General features: G+C 39.1%; 1 protein-coding gene across 7 annotated transcripts in view; it reads left to right on the top strand.

The window, feature by feature from the left end:
• Positions 1–20,973, top strand: part of LOC108607704 (slowpoke-binding protein) — a 35,719-nt gene that overhangs the window by 4,382 nt on the left and 10,364 nt on the right. For 2 of the 7 annotated variants that reach the window (XM_017998698.2, XM_017998704.2), the window contains exons 1-4: positions 10,943–11,013; positions 17,165–17,682; positions 17,932–18,051; positions 18,552–18,722. In XM_017998698.2, coding sequence (XP_017854187.2) covers positions 11,008–11,013; positions 17,165–17,682; positions 17,932–18,051; positions 18,552–18,722 — 815 coding nt within the window. In that variant the 5' untranslated portion in view covers positions 10,943–11,007. Of the gene's footprint in view, positions 1–9,825; positions 9,910–10,936; positions 11,014–16,079; positions 16,125–17,164; positions 17,683–17,931; positions 18,052–18,551; positions 18,723–20,973 lie in introns of those variants that run through there. The other 5 variants (XM_017998700.2, XM_017998705.2, XM_017998699.2 and 2 more) reach the window with 4 other exon arrangements.

Genomic DNA, 20,973 nt, shown 5'->3' on the forward strand with positions numbered 1-20,973 from the left:
TCGCTATGGCTTAACAGCTAATGGACACAAATTGTCCTTTTGTGGCTTTCGCTTTGCATACTCACGGCCTTGCTGTGCCTCTTTCGCTTTTATCAGCGGCTTCTGCTGTTGCTGTGCTGCTTGGACTCCTGCGGTGTCAATCGACCTGGTGGCCGTAATCAACGTTTATGGCTTGCTTGCTTTCTTTTTATTTTTATTTATTTTTTTTGTTGACCAGCAGTGGGATTTGCTTGGCTTTGTTTGGCTTGCTAATATATAATTAAAACATCACGATAGCTTAGCAAACACGGCGTATGCAAATTATGAATTTTGAGCAGCGCCTTGAAGTATGCAACAAATTAATAAAGCCGAAGATTTTCATACAAATCTTTACATACACTCCAGGCCACTTGAATAAGACACCCTTAATGTACTCTATGCAATTGACTATAACTCCAAAGCTGATCTGATGTCTACTAATATATTAATAACAATAACTAAACGAAGCAATTCTTTTAAAAGGTTTTTGTTAATATTATTATGATAATAAATAAGTTTTATCGCCATGATTTTCATATGCACAATGTCAATTTTATGGATTTTACCATCATGTCCAAATATGTTTGCTTAATTGGATTAATTACTAAACTCTTACTCCATTTACTCTTACTTTTCACCTTAATACTACCTCCTCTATTTTATCTAATTGGATGATTGAAGAAGCAGACAACCAAGAACTGGTATGTGTATGGACTTGTGGTTAAGGGGCTTTAACCACAACCGCAGAACCAACATCCGCTTGCCTGCATGCATAAGAGCCTCAATATTTGTTGGGTAGTGTAGACAAAGCTAACTGCAGGCCAGGAAAGTGGCCGAATGCAGCTTAAGCGCATCGGGGGCACATACATACATACATAATAGCTTAGCCTCTATCTTTATGTTTATGTTGCTGTCGAATCGGTCAGCAGGGCAAGGCAAATAAAATGGCAAACACACGCACACAGACACACACAAAATGGCGCATATGTAAATGAGTTAGTTTTATTGTAATTTCTAGCTTAATTACTTATCCACAAGATAATAGCCGAGAGCACAGTACACATCCGCCCCCAATGCACACACACACACACACACACAAGTAAGAAGTGAAACTGCATGTATTTTGCATAATCCTGCTAAATGACATTAGCCTGCACTCAACTCTGTAACTAGTGCCATCTCTATATATCTGTCTCTGTCTTATCGTTGGCTTAGCAGGTAATTCGCTTGCGCTCTTCTCTCCTTTGCTCTCTTTCTGTCTGCCCCATTCGCGCCGCATTTAAATGCGCATTTTTATGCCACTTTTATGACTTTAGCGCGCATTCATTGCATTAGTAATTTTCGTTGCTTATGATTTTACAACCAGGCCAAGCGCTTGCTTCGTTAATAGCCAGCTATTTAAGCAGTTAGCCGCATACACAATTTATAAGCAAAAGCCACCAACACACAGATATACTCCAGTTGACGAATTGCGGCCACGAAAATTAAGATAAACGTCTCGTCATTTTCTTAGTCAAAATCTATGCTGAGCTGAGGAAATTGATTGCCAAGACGGCGCCAAGCAAACAAAACCCGCAACCAAAGATTATCTACAAGCAAACCAGCAGGCAGTTTCTAAGTCTCTATATTCCGGCACGAGAGACTGACTGTATAAGATATAAGCGTATTAGGTTAGCTTAAACGTATGCGTAATTAAATTATGCATACGCCGCGTGTTAGTCAAAAACAAATTAGTTGGCCACCAAGGCCAAATTGAAAGGACACAATAACAGATGCAATCATTAATCATTTACAATATGCGACCTTATTAATCGGTTACGCTATGAGCAACCATAACACCTTTGTATGTTAAATGTGTTTGTGGCTATTTTGAGTGATTTACGTGCGTCGCTTTTGTTCACGGCACAAATTGATTATGTTTGTGTGTGTGTGTTTGAGTGTCGACCTTTAATCATATGTAAATCGCTGTGATTTTGTAACAACATGTGGCGGACCTGAACTAAGCCAAACTCACATGCTAAAGCTTTAAAATTTTAACAGCCGTTTTGTTAACTTCGGATACTTAGTGGGTTATCGAACTGAATATAACTGAAATGTGTTCATTAAACTTATCGATTTCCACTTGTTTTTTTCTTGCTTATATCTTTTAAATATCGCTAGTTTCGATATATTGACCAACATTAAATTTAAAGGTCGTATTGGATATGAAAGGGAAGTTTATATATTCAGTAAGCGACTTAAATCAGTTTAATTGCATTTGATTTGAACTTCAATTGCAAATCGAATTAAAATTACTGCTTTAACTGTATTTTTATAATTACTATTTTATTTAATTAGGTTACCAGCTGCTATTAGCTCTTGCCAATTATTTAGCACACTCAGCTGAATTGCAGTGCCTAATGAATGAAGCAGCGTCTGCTTATCAATCAACTGTAATTAGTATTCTCTATTATGTGATGTCTGTGGCTGCAATTCCAGCGCGTAATTGCTTTGGTCCCTTTTCATTTTTATTTATTTTTTTTAGTTGTTATTTGTTGGCAACGCTGACATGTTAAACAAAAGCGCTGACAACTGTCAACATCTTTGATGGACATTTGCACATAAATAATCAAAGACTCTGCTTGGTCCCCGCTTGCCGCATCACTTTGTGGTTAGTACAATGGCCAACAATGAGTGTGGTGAACGTTATTCTAATTGCCCATTGTGCTGACCAAGTGGTAGCCTGTAGGCTTCAAGTATGGCATACTCAACCCATCCAAACATGCGATTGCCTATGCTACATGCTGGGCCCATTGACGTCAGCGGTTTAGTTCAGTCGCCGAACCCTATGAGTTAGATTTAGCTTTATGCTTTTAATTTAGCGTTGCTTTGTGTGTGTGTGTTGCTGGTGTGTCTACTTGGCTAATTAACTGAGCGCGCTGCTGACAGGAAATGTGTTAACTGTCAGCCGGATTTGGGTAATTAATCTCTTTACCGGCATGCGCCATAGCAGAAAACGCAGAAAGCGGAGAAAGCGGACAAACCGAGAAACGGGGCAACTGAGCGTGCTTTCTGAAAATATTTATGCATGTCAGGGACGAGCTGTAGCCAGCTGTTGTCCTTGCAACACTCGCAAATTAAATACTAAATACTATATATGTAAATATTTTTCACAGTCGGTCGCATTATATTCTCCGTTCCTGCGTTCAAATCAAAAGCCGTTGGGCAAGCGAGCGAGCAAACTGGGCCAACATTTTCGAATGCAAAACGAGTGCATAACAAATAGTGTACGGGATAGCAGAGCAGCCAGCAAATATGCAGCCAGTAACAAGTATAAGTTATGACAAACTTTGACCAAAAAAGTTCAGCAATGTACAACATGGATTTGCATAAATCTAGAACTTTCTTGCCAAGAAATACACTTCAACTCAAGTTTATATATTCTACTTTGCTTTGGACGTCAGTGCACATCCAGTGTGCATGCCATGGGCAACTTTTCAATTTTGACGAACAAAAGCAACAACCAACTGTCTTAGCCCTGAGCAATGGACACGCGTGTTGGGCTGGGTTGGGGCAGGTTTGAGTTTATTTTTTTTTGGTCTCGGCATAAAATAATAAAAATGTGTGAGACGCGCACACATTGGGCATCAAACTCAACTCAAAGAGATTTCTCTCGAATTCAATTTGCTGCTCCGACAAAAACAACCAAGAGAAAAATAAACTTTAGCAAGGACAACTAGCAGCCAAGCACAGGACGCCAAAACAGAGCGCGCCAGCGGCATGAGTTGACATTTTAATAAAAATAAATTTGATCAACACTTTGATCAACACTTTGTTTGCACAGTTCGAATTCACGTTATCGATATGGCTATATATGTTTATACATCACGTTTGTGTTTACGTGTTTGTGGCTCAGAGTGAGCAAAATCAAATTTAACAAATAATATTTCATACTTGGCCAACAGAAAGCATAATATTGGTAAAAAGAAAATATTATTGAGCAGAAATCCGGAATTGAACACAACTCTCTATCTATAATTTGTACCGGCCTCATATAAAATATTAATGGATAGTTGATACTCACTATAAATGGTACAGACTGTGTAGTGTCCATTCTAAGTTTGTGGCTGGCCACATTGGCCACTTTTCGTTGGTAAATGCATCAAATTAAAGCTGAAGTAGGTAGAGTTTGCTTGCATATTCAATTGATTTTACAAAGGAAATAAAAAAGACAAGGCCGAAAAGAGTGAGCAACATGCATTTAACACATTTTTGTATCCTGAATAAATTTTGATTTGTAACTAATAAAACTAAAATATGATGTATAAGAAAAGGGCTGTTAAGTTTTATTATAAAAGCTGGATGTAGCTGCAAACACAATTTACATTAAGATTTCGAAAAAGAAAAAAATTAAAAATTAAAACTTCAAAGCTCACATCTCATTAATATTAATACCAGATAAATCGCTTATTCTTTTTGCTATTTGCTAAGTGTCTAAGATAAACAAGAACGGATTAAAGTTGAGCGTAGCAAACTTTTGGATACACTTTGACACACTCAATACACACACTTGCCAGCTTACGCCTTATATCACGTTTTTCTGTAGCGCCAGCAGCGACGCTTACTGCAACGCCAGCAGCTACGTTCGCATGTTGCGTCAGCAAGCGCCTCCCGCTGTCTATATGAAATATTTTTATTTAAATATTTCCGAATTTATTTATCCTTTCAAAGGAAAGGGACAGTTTAGAATTGTGGGCGTAATTTATTTGCGATAAATGCATAAATAATGTTCTGAAAATTATAATAATAAAGTAGAAACGAGTCGGGAATGCAATTTATAAAATTTCTACATTGAAAACTCAAACTCAACTCAACTCAACTCAAACTAATGCTGATGTCAAGCAATGCTAAACTTAACTCTGTTGCTACTCGTTAAAATATAATCTTAATGTTATCAAACTTGATTTGCATTTGTGCAAAAGGTCAAGCGCAACTGTTTTACTAAATAGAGAAGCGAAACACAAGTTGTGCAATCAAACAGACCGTAAATTTTGCGAAATGCCAAAATTGCGCGGACAACCTGTCAAATCGATGGTTGGGTGGGCGACAGGTGGCCAGGAGCAGCTGTCACCATGCTACCTCAGCCCGTAATAAATATAACGAGTGCATACAAGGACTAGCACAAACAATGCGCCATGTGGGAAACAAGCCGAGCGTGCACTGTATACAATGGTCGAACATTTTCATGTTGATGACCGCTGATTAGTCAAGGCAGTGGCTCAACAAGGGCTGGCTAGAGGTGGGCGGGGCAGGGCAGGGGAAGGGGCAGGCATCTTCCGGTGCATGCGCTACTTCAATGTCGCTTTTGCGCTTCACTCTACGTAGCTTTTATTACGTCCGGCAGCTGTTGTGGTTACGGACGGACGGACGGACGGACAACAACAGCAGGAACGGGTCCTGGGCGAGTGCAAAGTGCCGGTCACGCTACGGCGAAATGAATTTGAGTTTTCATATCCGTGCCCGGTTTATGTCATTAGCACGTTGCCCATTACCGGCGCGAGTTGTTCAACAAAATAAAATTGCGCTCTAAATTGACATTTCGATTTTTATGAGCGGCCGTCTCCCCACCCCAAGAGCTGTTATCGCCTGCAGCGCAGCTGAGTGCCCCCATTGGAGTGGCCATCTTATCAACAGACTTGACCTGCCCCAGCTGCCTGCTGACAATGCGTTTATTCCAACTGCCAGCTCACAAAGCTGAGCGAGTATTGAAAGCATTTTCAATTGCGTTTTCTCTTCCCTGTTACCTTAACATGTTTATTTCCTATTCTTTGTCTTGCCTTTGTGCTATTGCTGTTACCTTGCATACAGGTTTTGTTTTTGTTTTTGTTTTTCTTTGGCATTTCAGCTTTGACAGCAATCAATTGTATTGATTGTACTTTCAATGTGCAATGCGAAAACAATCGGAATTGAAACGCATTTTTTAATCAACATTATTTGCATTTAGTTTGCTCAGTACTTTTCTAATCGCTTACAAAATGCACTCACTTTGATAACTGTGGCATATGAGACTGCTTAGTTTGAATTGTATGCCATACATGGCGTATACGTACTTTTTTGTAACAGTAACTGTCCATTTGCAGCGCTGACTTGTGCGAAACTGAGCAAAAGACTAAACGAGATTTGTTTTCATTTCACACACATTACATTTCACACATTATTCTTTGTCTCGATGCCTTCCGCCCATTTACGCTTTGGCCCTTGCCAATGTCATTGCCATTGGCACAAAATGTTGCAACAAATGTCGCCCATTACACTTCACCGAGAAGCGCTTATAATAACAAATAATAGTTAATAACTAATTAAATTAGGCATTACATCTGATTGCCCAGATCAAGGATATAGAAGCTAATTCCAACTTATTCTATAGACCAAGTCAGTTTCTTTAAATATAATTTTTATTATATTTAATACAATTGAATGAAACTTACATTTTACTAATAATTATGTTGATTTTCATGTGCAGTAACAACAATTTTAATTCAAAAAAAATTAATTTGTAAGTGACCGTATTTCTTTCGTTTCTGAGCTTCCTAACTGTAATTAAGCTTTAATACCTAATGCAGGCAATTTGATGCGCACGCACTTTGGCGTTAATTAATGTTATTAACTAAACATTTATGTGTAATGTCCTTATAATTTATGGCAACAACAATGCGCACCGCCACGCCCACATACCAGGCACACGCATTTGCTGACGAAACACTTGATGACGAAATTATAAGTTTTGCACGCAAAAGCCGCTCAGCAAACACTCGGCGCAACTTTGTCTAGCCCAAGTAAAGTCAATCAAAAAAAGAAGCAAGCAAAAAAGCACCTTGATTTGGCTTGTGACAGCGAGGCGACGTGAGGCACGCCGATGATATGGGCGCCAAGTGTTGATAAATGAACCCACCAGAGCATGTGTGCTGTGTGTGTGTGGCTTTTGGTCAACTGCACTTGCTGCTGTCAATTTTCCAGCTGACGCTGCGTATGAGTAATTTACTTGCCATCAACGTGACACGACAACTTGCAAGTCGTTTGGCTACATTCCATACATACATACATGTGTGTGTGTGATTGCTTTTTCGATGTCACAGCTCTGGCATTTTTATTGGACTACTCCCGACTCTTAATGCGCTGCTATAAAAACCAACTTGTTAATTTACCACCATATGCTGGAAACTTCACACAATTGAAGCTCTTTTCAGCAGCTTATTTACCTGCTGTAAACTGCCAGCTGGGTAATTTCGTTGGAATTCAACAGCTCGTTTGAAATGTGTGCAATTTAACAGCTGAAATATTTTACAATTGCTGCCAGTGTTAAATTTGAGGGGAAGACATTCTCTGATTATTGCTCTAGCACACAATTAATGATGATGAACGAATTCTCTGACTCCCAGTCTCTAGTCTGATTGTAAGTAATGCTGTAATTATTAATTCAAAAGCTTAAAAATAACGAATAACCTTTGTCTTAAAACTTGACAGAAAAATTAAAGATATGGGATATTCAATTATTGTAATCTGGATGCACTAAAAACTAATTTTAGGCAATAGGAAAATATTCTTCAAATTTAAACAAAATTTTTTGTTCTTTTCTTTCATATCTTGTAAGTACTCAATATGATAAATCTTACAAATGCATTTACCAAAATCATTTTAAACTTTCACTTGACATTTTAACATATTCTACTAAATCTGCAGTTAAAAATTCCACTTTTACTGTTACACCGCCCTGTGCATACATTTTCCAAGAAATCAAGTTGAAAATGCAAATTTCAGGCAAATCGATTAAGCTTAAAGCTCTAGAAACTACCTTGGGCTTGCAGGCAAACTTAAGCCAAGTTGAACCACAGTAATTACCATTTTCAGTCTATTAGCTTTGGCCATTAACTCTTGGGGCTTAGCTGCGCTGTAAACTGCCGTAAAATTAGTCAAAATACACGATGCTGTTGTTTAAATGCTTAACAGCTGCAGATATATATCTGCATATATATACATATATTTCCCAGAAATCACCCACGTTCCTTTTGGGTGGCAGCAGCATCTGTCGGTGCCGAAAAGTTCAAAGTTCAGGCGCGTGCCAGGCAACACGACACGAAACTGAAAGCATGACTGGCATTTCGGAGTCTAAATCAACAGTTTGCCATTTGCTGGGCCCATCAACACCAAAGCTCCTTTGAAACAAATGCCAAACGAAAGTAAAGCCAAGTTTCGCGAGTCCCCACCCACAAGCCCCACTTTGCCCTTGAATCGGCTGTCATATTTGCCTCGGTCCCAGGATGATAATTGCAAAAGCAACGCCCCACTTCTCGCTAATCAAACACATCGACTAATGCTGGACTGGACAGCTTGCTGTAAAACAAAGTGCTCTTGAAATTCGATGAGGAAAGCCAAACTCTCGGCCCACACAGTCAGCAAGCATTGGCACCATTGCTTACATGCCAGCAATTATATTTATGGAAGCAAATCTAAGAAATGTGTGCAAACACCAGGCCATTGATGTAGACATTAATATGGCATAGTAAATGGTCGTTTTCATTACTTACGACGCTAATGATTGGATGTGCTGGCACTGCGAACAGCTGCTTACGTGATTATATTTCACTTGGATAAATAAAAATAAAATATATTGAACAATACTATATATATATGTTTCTTCGAAACAATTATAACAGCAGTTTGTGTTTTAGATTTTTAAAGATACTCCCAGCTTAGAGCTGTTATTCTTTTTACAAAATCGTTGCTCGTGTTTTAATATTAACGACTACTATTATGATTTAGTAAATAGTTAAAGTGCTTTCAGACGAGTGCGACGAGAGAGCGACGCTTTTGTAACCAATGCTTTTTATGCCTCTCATGACATTCGCATTGTATTTATACCAAATTACAAAAGCCTTTGGTGCACTCATTACACGATTGAGTATTAATATTCAATTGATTTAGCTACATTGTTGTTGACAAGTGGTTTATCCCAAAATACGCTATAGTGCGACAGATAATGGTATAGATTTTGTATGTATATAGGGTGACTATGCGGTCTGACCCGCCGAACTGATAGAGGAGTGAAGAAGATGAGAGTACGTAACGTTGCTGCGTCGAGGATAGCAAATAAGTTGGAGGGGTTCACTGCCTTAAAATTATGCTGAAGGATGCCTAAACTTCGATGGCGTTTTAAATAGGTTGACTTTGTTATAAGTTTAGCTTCCGCCTCTTCGTAGCGTACAAAACTTTTATGACCCAAAACAGTGCCAGCTTATAGGGCTTACTGGTGAGAGCATCAAACAGAATAACCTGCCAGTTCTTATCGAGAACGTACGCTTTTGATATATTTATAAATATTGAGCAATAATCCGGCAGCCCGATGCAATAATTATCCTCTCCAAATTCATAAATAGCTACTCTACTACGTTTAATTTTTAAAAAATGTTTTGGTTCAAACCTTGTTCGTAGAGTTTGCAGGAAGATTCTATATTCGTAATATGCCATGAAAGATAATCTTACTGACTTGTTTAGCTTATATATATTTGTGCTTGATTGATGATTAGAGCCTCTCGGGCTTAATCGATTAATGAAACAATTTAACTCAAGAATTCAAGAATTCGAAAAGTCCGGTTTATAATTCTATATAATAATAAGGTATTGCTTTTTATAGATTCTGTAATTCAAATTAAGTAAAATTAACTCTAACTGGCGTAAAGATGCATAGCGCAAAATAATCAAAATAAGTCCAAGTCCAACACAAAATCAACTTGGTTGTTACATCTTCAATGTTTTCTGTTTCTATTGCAGCAAACCCACTGTGACGTGCATAGATGAAAGTAACGTGCGATGCAACTGAATCCAAGCAAACCAACTGAAACACACTACTGGATTGTAAGTGATATACCTTAAAGCCTTGAACTTTACTTTACAGCTCACACCATTCACATTTCACACATTTTGTTTTTATGCCATAATAATTTGCGAGACAGCTCGATTGAGATTGGCGAACTTCCCACAATTATGGCGCCATTAAACTCTCAGCCAAAAGCTGTGGTGCAGCAGTTGATGCAAAAATACAAAAAAGAAAAGCTGACGCCGCAGAGTCTCTATTCACATTGGCAGGCTGCCAAATGCGGGCAGAACTTCGCTAACGCTGGTTAGCGTCCAAAAAGGAACAGAACAGAGCACTGAAAGCAGCTGACAATAGAATTTGATTGTGTTTGAAATCGTTGGAAAATTACAAATTGTCGCGGCACACGCTGACATGTGAAATTTGCATGCTCTTTGCTTTTGAAAAGGAATTTCAAGCGCATTGGCAAAGCTGCGGACCGTTTAATTAAGTGCTCGGCTCGAGGCTCGAGTGTGTGTCTGCTTTGGCATTTTGCTTTATGATGCTGCTGCAACCTGACATGGTTATCTGTGTCCGGCATGTCCATAAATCATTAGGCAGGCCGCTCGACTGAATCGACAGATTCCAACACATTTCTATTGGCCACGTCAAAGAACTGGCCTCGATCTGACCCAAAATGCCAATGCAATTGACATAAGCCAGCTGCAAAATTGATGATGCTCGCTCGCTGTGTCGAACATTGAAAAGTCTGCCAGCTAACTTGGATGAGACCTTTTTCAATCAAACTCTACACGCAGACAAATAATCGCTCTTCAATTACCGAAATTAGGTGGTTCAAAGAACTTTGTCTGGCAAGCAATTCTTTCGCTCAGTGTAGCTGCCAAGCAAAGCAGCCCTTAACCTTTGCCTTGAGCTCTTGAACCGAGAGTTTGTCATTAACGACCATCAATCACACGCATTTAATTTACACATAAAAATAAACATAGCGTGAGCAAATCGTTCTATATGCCATACACAATATTCACTCATATACCCTAATGGCTTTCACTTCATTCCACTCTATTGCAGACACTATTTTGGTGTGCGTTTGGAGGTCTCTTACTAGGTGGTATCGTAGTCATTTCATATTGGATACGACGATGCAGGTATGTATAGAGATTGTGAAATACTTGTATGCATATGAAATATATGAGAAACTAACGTTATCCAATTAGAGCGTCAAAGCTCAAACGTTGTGAAAACGTTGCTTAGTTTCTGTTCTTCTTGTTGTTATTTGTTTTCAAGAGAAATGTTTAAATTGTCATCGCGCTAAGCCGCGCAGCACGTGACTGTCAAAGTTTAGGGGCAGACAACGTGCCGGCAAAAGCGGATGACAAAAGCCTATGACTCTGACTACATTTGTATATCAGTATGAGCCACGTGGGGTGCGTCTGTATGTGTGTGTGTGCGCGCTTTGTGTTTGGGATTTTTAGCAGTGCATTCAAGAGACAGCGACAACAGAGGCACTGAGCTCCGTCTGTGCGACATTAGCAAAGACAAAGACTTTGCCACTAGCAGAAGCTCTAAGCTATCTGAATAATTCAAGTCGGCAATTGGACTGGCTGGCGAGCAATTAAGTTAATGATACAAGGTCACTGGAAGTAGCTACCAGGCCCCTAAATACAACAACAGCAACAACAACAACAACAACAGCGGCAGCAAAAACTAACTACCCAAGCATGACGCAGTTGACATTCAAGTTGTCCACAGGCGAAACAAGAGCGACTAAGGGTCGGGTGCGGGTGCGGGTGCGGTGGCCACTAACAGCAATGGCCGAGGGGCCTATTACGATGGTTGGCGCCAGTACGTCCCCGCCAACACACACTCGCACTCTCACTCGCACTCACACTCACACTCACACACATACACACCCATCAATTTATTAAAGGACAAACGCACAAAAGGACAACTGCCAACTGGCATGCCTCAGTGCCGATGTGCCTCCATATTTGTATGTGTATGTGTGTGCCCATGTGTGTGTTTGTGTTTGGATTCCCGTTGCTGGCATTTTATTTCATTTGCTTCTATCTATTTCGCTAGGCTAAAGGCCAACGCGTCGTATACTTGATATATATATATATATGCATATTTATATGTTCGCTGTACGTATAGAAAATTTTCCAATTTCCATATGGAGCCGCACAGATGGGAAACAAACAAACCAGCTCACAGACAAACTGAAATATTTGCATACAAAACTCAAAGCACACACACACTCACATTTATTTGTATATCTGTGTATGTGTGTGTGTGTTGCTGGTTTGGGGTTCTACCGCGGCTGGTCAGCAGCTTAGGTGAATAGTCGTTGAGCGGGTCATGATTAATGTGTCATGAAGTGGTCAGCGCGATTATTTGCCACCCCCTAGTTGTTTGACAGACTTGGCACAGTGGTGCAAAAATATTCAAGAAGAAATGTATATGTTTTAGGGTGAAATTGAAATCAAATGCTCTGAAAATAAAAGCAAATATTTCTTGTTTTCTGTGCTTTTATTTGTTATCCGCCTTATAACGATATGTAAATTTTTTGGCTAAATACTTAAATATCATAAGCAGGCCTGCTATATCTTTATCTTTTCTGAGTGATTATATGATACATTAGACTCCGTAGACCTGGAGCTAAATTATTTTCGTTATTATTATCTGTCAAAGTATTTTAAAAGAAATATGTCCAAATATATATATTTAAATCTTAGATTTAAATTGGTGGCAACAAATTTCAACTTTCAACCAAGGTAAATTTACTTCCCTGTTATTAACAGTTCTGTTGTTTGCTGTCAGAGTCAATAAAGTAAAATAAATGTTGGCTTAATTATTGCAAGTTGGCTTACGAAAAGCACTCGTGAGACTGAACCACGGTAAATTACAGATTGTTATCCCATTCACTAACCAAACAAGCTGACATGGCAAGTTCAACAAGCCGAGGTAAAGGGCGGGCCTGATTCTAGCAAGGTGGTTGACGAAAAGGTCGAAGACGAGCAAAAATATGGAACAGTAGGCGACAGGGGTCGGCGTCGCCGCAACAAACTGAGTCAGTTGAAAAATGTCATAAAAATTAAAAATCAATTTTTATAATCCAGTTAGAGAGGGGCGCATGTATGGGCCAACAGACCCGGAGAGCCAGTGCAAACAAAAAGCGACGTAGCCCAGACTAGCCTGATATGAGCACGCAATCGGAACACACATACACTCTTAACACGCACACATTTAAATAAAGTAGCTAGACACACCGACGAGACGCGTTGGTCGTCGCTTTGGACTGGAATAAAAAAGAATTTCATACTTTTCGCTTTAACCGAAACGATTTTCGAATTCTACCTTCATTAACTGACGAACCGACAAGCAACGTGGCCGCGTTTCCATATCGCTCCGCACCTAGCTCCTTAAGCGATAAAATTGAAAATAATAAAATAAGAAAGAAGAAATACTTGTGCGTGTTTAGAGAGCGACAACGTTTTAGTTATTTTTTTACTATTTCGCGTGGCTCGGCACACAGCAAGTGACATTTTGATTAACGCGTTGTAAAGTTTTTCGCTAATGAAATGTACTTGAACTGCTTAAATATTCATTATGAATAAATGAGGCGCTTATAAACGAAGCAGGCGCCGCTGAAGATGGCATAAGAGCCACGACCACGACCAGGTGCATGTCTCCAAGTGTCAAGTGTTGCATTTCAAATTAAGCAGCAGGCTAAAGTAAATGAGATTTCTGATTTTGTAGCTGCTAAGTGTCTGCATGCCACCATCAAAATATCATTTGCCAGCGCCATAAGGTTCACTTGATCAGGCGAGCAATTGAGAATTTATAAATAAGTAAATAAATAATGAGCTTGTGCCAATTACAAATGCTACTCATTATTAAACAGCATGACTAAGGTCGGCTTACGCTTATCAACGAATGTTGAATGGGCATTAATGTTGTGTACATTTCAACTAATCCCGATTAATGCCACACACACACACACACACACACACTCACGAGACAATTGAAATTAATTAACTTGAAGCGATATTATCTACAACAATAACTGTTATGGCTTATAACAATAACAGTAACTGTAATAATATTGATAGCTGAGTTGACTGCTAGTTACTCAATAGTCCGCTTGCTCGTTAGTCCTTAGACCTGCCGCTCCGCAAATCGCGTTTTCATTTAGGTTGCGTCTTCGTGCCAGCAACAAATTGACAATTTAATTTGCAATAGTAGCTACAGCAAAGTGACAGGATAATGCAATAATCGAAATGGATATAAACTCGTATGTCATAGCACTGACTGTCTAAGCGATTTCTGCAATTACAATAACAGCGCCTAAAAATACACATGCATACTTATATTATATACATGCATTGATTTGCAATTTTGCTGACATATAATAGCCCAGCAGGGGTGTGGGGAGGGGTGGTACTCAAGACGCACACACAACAAAAAACGAAGACAGACAGCACACAAAAGAAAATCAATAAGACTAGCAAAGCAAATGGCAATGGCATGGCGCAAGTCGAGCTGATTAGATATATAAATTATAGTTAGAGGGTGGGGTGGGGTGGGGTTGGTTAGCAGGTGGGTCTAGTGTGCCAAAATAAAAACAAAAAAACAAATCAAATGCGATTGAATCAAGAACACACACAGAAGTGTGCGAAAGTGTAAAATTAGAATTTAGACAATTAGACAAATGGCAAAGACGCTGCAGGGGCCACAACACGACAGACACACACACACACAGAAGTGTACGAGGCACATGTTAAAAGCCATGTGGCAAGCAAGTAACTCAGCTCAATGTCACTGGTAAACACAGCAAACAGCAGAACGCACTAACAGCGATTTGGTGGGTTTTTGGCGTGCGGCAAACGGGGCGTATGATTTATTTAAGCGTCCATTAAAGTTCTTACCATTGTTACACGCTCTTGTTTTTGTTTTTGTTGTCGCTGTTGCTGTTACTGCTCGCTGTGGTTATTCGTGTGAAGGACTTTCGTTGAACTACACGCGTTGACTTTGTTGCCATAGCATTGAGCAAATGCTCACACTCGTTGTGTTTGCTTACGCTCACACAAAAAGTTTAGCTCTCGTACGAGAGAAGTTGCTTCTTTTCGGCTTTCGCTTTTAATTAACACAACAAAACTTTGCGGAAGCCCCAGCACATAACATTTGAGTTTTCAATTACAAAAATTGTACTTTACGCTGGCATTTTAATTACACGACATACAGCTACTGACTGTTCTCGAATAAATGAAAATAAATCACTAACTAATTGCGAGGGCAAGTATAATAAAAGACGCAGCTCTAACTTTCCTATTAACATAACTGGGAGTTGGCAAATTTGTTTATTAAATTAAATAAAAGAAGCTCTGCCTTAGCTCGCCTGCCGCTCAAATCTTTGTGTATGCCTTGCCTACAATTTATCTTCAACTCACCAAGCCCAATGTTCAAATTTTTGCCGACCAGACAGGCAATTTCCTGGCTACAGTCGCTTATCAATCGAATCGCTTCCTTTTATTCTGTGGGTAATGAATGTATGAATGAAGCATACTCAAGGCTTAATAGGAGATTAGCAATATCTATGAAAGCTGTAGAGCAGTCTATTTTATTATTCAATAATGAACGAAAAATTGATTTGTATACATTTACTTACTTTCGTTACGAATCGAGGCTATACGAGTATGAAAGATAGAAGAGATTGTTTTAAGAGAACAGGGCGCAAGTATCAAACAATAAGAAGGCTGGCCTTCCATATATATATATAGCTTGAATATTAACATATAAGTCAAATAACTCGAAAACGGTACCATCTACTAAACGCGTCAGAACAAACATTCTAGTCTCTGATCCGAGCTATTTTCTGTATTCGATTTGACAAAAGATCATGGAATACCCAATTACTGGAAATAATTTAAAAAAAATCTTATAACAACATTATTTGGTTTAAAAGCTTAATACAGGAAACGCATTAGGCAGTGCCTAATTAATAATCAATCTAAATACTTTTAATCAACGTCATAATTGACAATATGATTTTAAAACAATATTTAACGTTAAGTTAAGCAGAGTTTCATATAGCAGATCTGAGCGATACTTTGACCTTAATATCAATCTCTTACTTGACCTCTCCACTTTCACAACTATGTATATTCTTTTATAGTATGCGACTAATTGATTACAATCAAACTCTCAGATTTAGGTGTGGTGCATTGGACTGTTGCAAACTTTGTTGTTTGCGCGATCGGTAGGTAAATTTGCCAAATTGCTTGAAGCTATAAATGCCAAGGCTAAAAAGCAAATTACGCGTAGTCAAGCAAAAAGCAAAAATCAAATCACCCAAGCAAACTGCCTACAACTGAACAATGTTTTATTCAATAAACTTTATTTGCTCTCAAACCAAAAAAAGAATTAAAAGAAAAACCCAAAATAAATTGGCAACATTTTAACACATACACACATAATGCAATTTTCATTTTATTTGGTTTGGCATTCCACGCAATTTAAGTAAATTTGCATTAGATTAAAAACGCTTTTAAAGAAATAACAAAATTTAATTGCAAGTATTGGCTGACATTAGTTTAGTAAATTGCATTTGCGTATGCAAATACTGCATGTTTTTATTGTTAATTTAAACTGGCTTTCAATTATCACGCATATTGGCATATTTTATTATTAGTTATCATTTCGATTGGCTTAAAGGTCTTCAGTTTGTCGCGCTCGAGCTCAAGGAGGGTCTTGGCAAATGCTTTTGTGATTGTCATAGCGCAAAGCGAATCTCTCATTTACGGCAAGTTATTTACACATATGGACACCAACACATACACATACGCAATCACATACACATATACACACACCATAAGCATTTTTATCGATTGCTGATTTGAACTGCAATTGAGCTCGGCAATTTGTAATGTGTGCAATTCTTAGTACACAACGGGGCCTGCCAATTGGACACGCTTCGTATAATATAATTAAATATTTTAAGTATTTGATTTCCTTAGTTTACACGATCTCACGCTTTGGTCAGTTCTCGTTTGTTATCAACTCCCTTTTGTTGCTGTGTTTCTACAAAGCGTCCGCCCCGCCAACAACAAAACAATTTTATTAAACTATGAATGTATCTTTTTCTTTCTATTTCTTTTCGAATCAAAAAAACTCAACTTTTGTTCGTCACACACAAAATGATTTAATAACAAAATAACCACCAACACCCAACAATCAACAACAACAACAACAACAATGAACAATGACAACAACCACACACACTTGTTATTGGGCACACAGGACACTTGCAGTGAAGTCAACGCGTGCGCGCTCCAGGAGCAGGAGCTCATCATTGGCTGCCGGCAACAGCAGCTACAACAACAACAACAACAACAACATCAACGGCAACTGCCACAGCAGCCGAAGCCTCTACAGTCCGCAGTACAGAAAGTCATCACCCGATCACAATCATCGACGTCGTCGTCGCCGCATGCTGCAGTGCATCAACTGAAGCAGCAGCAATCCCTGCCCACCCCACTGCCCCAGCAGCAGCCAACGGCAAACTCGCACTTGCACACGCACCACCACCACAGTCACCCACACGCCTCAAAGTCCGTCTCCATTCTAGTCTACAAGACACTGAACACGGTCTTCAAGAGCAGCCGCAAGATCATTGTGCGCGTCTGCGAGGTGGCCAGCGCCAAGAAATCATTCACCATGTTCAAATTCAACAAGGCTGCCCAGCAGCAGCGACTTGATAATCGCGCTGGCGCTGTAACCGGACACGATCCGTTTGTCAGACCTCCCATGCCCGATAAGTGAGTCTGACTAATTATGGATATTGATATTGAGAAGCGAAAAAGAGTCGAGTAAAATTTCTATAATAATACACTATCATTCAAAATATTATTGACACAATTGGGCTCATTAGAGTCCCTATAATTCCAAATCTTCCAAAATACTTGTCGAATGTCAAATGTTTGCTTCTCAATATCAATCGAATCACAGTTTAAATTTACCTCACAAACAAAACAAAAACGCAATTGTTGTTATTGTAAATGCATCAGGAAAGTGAAACACATTATGAAGAAGCTGCACAAGGCGAACGGACTGAAACGCTCCAACTCGGCCATAGAGTTTGATGTCTCGGCGTTGACAGCGGCCAATCGACGCCAAATCTACAGTAGGTGAGTATCAAGAGCAACTCTAAGCAAAGCTGACAACAACTGCAGCTCCTCAGCATATAAGTGTGTGTGTGTGTATGCGTGTGTGAGTGTGTCACATATGTGTGTATGTGTGTAGAGAGCAAAGCTAAAGCTTGGGCACAGCAGTGCTCATGAGTGCTAATTAAGTATACGCCATGAATAGCGCGTACTCGTAATTGCACAAATTTCACTTATTTTTTATTTGAATATTTCTATTTTTATGTTTACGTGTCATTTCAAAGCTTCGTTAATGCAACAAAAATATTTAACAAAAATTTATATTATTGTACTTTGTAACTAATTTCGACACAAACACAACAACAATTTTTATATATATGAATTCACATTTGCTTAATAATTTTCAACATTTTGTGCGTCTTGATTTCTTTTTTATCCCATTCTCTCCCAAAATTTTGCCCAACAACAACAACAACCACAATTCCCTAACTCGTGCGTCATCTGCCGCGTCCTTCTATTTGCAGCAATCGTTCGGCGAGCTCGGAGCAAGATAACTCAGATATGTCTGAGCACTCGGAAAAATCGCCACTGGTGGTTAGCGCGAGGTTAGACAATCTTGCTAGGCTATTTTTTAGCAAATCGATGCCAGCGGAAACCGGAAGTAGAGATACGATAGATTCAGTACTAACAACAAGGTTGCAATTTCAAATTTCTTTTATATGTACCATATATGTATTTAAAATCCTAACCTTAACTAATTTTTATACCTTGTATTTTAATCCACAACAATTCTAAATACTCAATACTCCACACTACTACCGAACTACTGAACATAACATGTTAATGTAAAATTCATTTCCAATTGGCATACCACATTATTTGATTCTACAACTTTAATACGTTTGCTTTGCATATTGAAATTTCTTATAGATTTCAAGTACACTCTTTTCCGTTCGTTTCGTTACTGAGTTTGTTTTGAATTGCTTTCTTATCTAGCCAAAAAATATAAAGCACTCTGCATGTAAAAATAAATAACGGCTAATAGCGCTCGCAATGCTTTCACGTAGATATTTCCCATTGAGTTCTTATCTCAAGCTAGCGCACAAAGATCACAATTACCAATGAAAAATACCATATATAACAAATATGTATATAGCGTCTCATAACAATTTTGAACTTGCTTGTGCTTTTAATATACGCAAATTATAAAGGCAAACCTTTCAAGTGGTTGTACATAAGCAAAACAGCAATATTTTACGCGTTGTGTTGTGTTGTGAAAATTCATTTAGAACATTTACAAATGCTTTTAAAAAGTTATAGCAATTTCCAAACCCTGGGCAACAGCATCAAAAGATTGACGCACATATGCGAATCAAAAGCTCAAAATGCACTTTCAGCATTGTCGGCCATTCGCTTAGAGAGTAGTGTGTGTGTGTGTGTGTGTGTGAGAGAATGTAGACAAAGGGGTCGCTGGGCTTGTTGGTTGGTTATCTGCTCTGAATGCACAGCTAAAAGTTGCCAAGGTGAAATTCTCAAATTAGACGCAGGCACGAAAATTGAAAATTAAATTATCAACTTGGAAAATTTCACTAGAAAAGCCAATGCTGCTGCTGCTGCTGCCATTGATGAAAGTATCTCATGGGTATGAGTGTCTGTTTGTAGCCAACCTGCATGAGTGTTGGCATGCCGCGTGCTGAGCCGTGTGATGAATGTGCAAGCGAGCGTAAGTTTCAGTTCGCGTGTTTTGTATGCTCGTCTAACTGTGTGTGTGTGTGTGAGTGTGAATTCTCGTTGTGCCTGGTGTAGTGTGTTCTGCCCCTAACGAGCATCAATATATGCTTGCGAGACAGAGAGAAAGAGAGAGAGAGAGAAAGCAGAGGATGGCACATGTGTATGCTCATACACGGCTGCTCCGCTAAGTATGCAATAAAAAATTTTACACTCCAGCACGTTAATTATGAAGCTGAAAAACGCGCGCTCATCATAACTGTATGTATCTATCAATAACAGCTCCCCCTTCGCCTCTTCGGCCCTTCGGCAACGCGCGCGTTTTTGTAGGACTTTCTAGCTTTTGTTTTTAACTGCTCAAGGGACTGAACTCGGCTTGGTTGAAATATTTTTTGCTTTACTTAACATTTACCAGGCAGTTCTTTGAAATAAGCCACGGCTTTGTTGTTAAGTCGCAGCTTCTACTTATTTCGACTTCCACAAGAATAAATTTGTTGTGAGGTGCGTAAATATTCCCAACTTGGTTCCCAGCTGTAGAGAAACTTCATTACAAGATACAGTCGCCTACAATGAGCTTAAATATATAAAAATATTTATGTTGTCTCAAGGCTGAAGCTCTCAGCAATAATGTACACTAGAAATAAAAGAAATCTGCAAAGTGCAGCGGCACACAACAAGCAGAAAACGACAAACCAGAAATTTATTTCGCATACGCACTGTTGGCCTAAGCGCCAGCCAAGCGTTTAAAAAGCCATAAGCAAAAAGCCATATGCATGTATGAGTGTATGTGTGTGTGTGTATGTGTCTACGTGTTTTTTCAGGCTGTGCAATAGTTTTTACTTTTTTGGCTACGCCATGAGCTTGCGGCCAAGCAGACACATACACAGATAGCGGCATTGCGCATACGCCGCGTTAGCCACAGGCATAAAACTGTCACTGTATGTGTCTCTTCTGCTATGCTAAGCCGTGCTGACTGCCTTATTAAATTTTCAAACACATGCTAAACTTAACCCAAGGATGTGCTTAACCTTCGCTCTGTTTTGATTGAGTGGCTCGCAAGTGTTTGTTCACAAGCCTGTCTGCTACATAATATATACATATATATTTATGTCCGTGTGTGTGCGAGTGTGTGAGTGTGTGACCATGTGTGCGCCACTTCTGTCAGCACACTTTGTTATTTTTGTTTAACGCCCCCGCATTCTTGGCGTCGTCACTTCT

This window comes from Drosophila busckii, chromosome 2L, assembly GCF_011750605.1.
Source record: "Drosophila busckii strain San Diego stock center, stock number 13000-0081.31 chromosome 2L, ASM1175060v1, whole genome shotgun sequence".
Classification (NCBI taxonomy): domain Eukaryota; kingdom Metazoa; phylum Arthropoda; class Insecta; order Diptera; family Drosophilidae; genus Drosophila; species Drosophila busckii.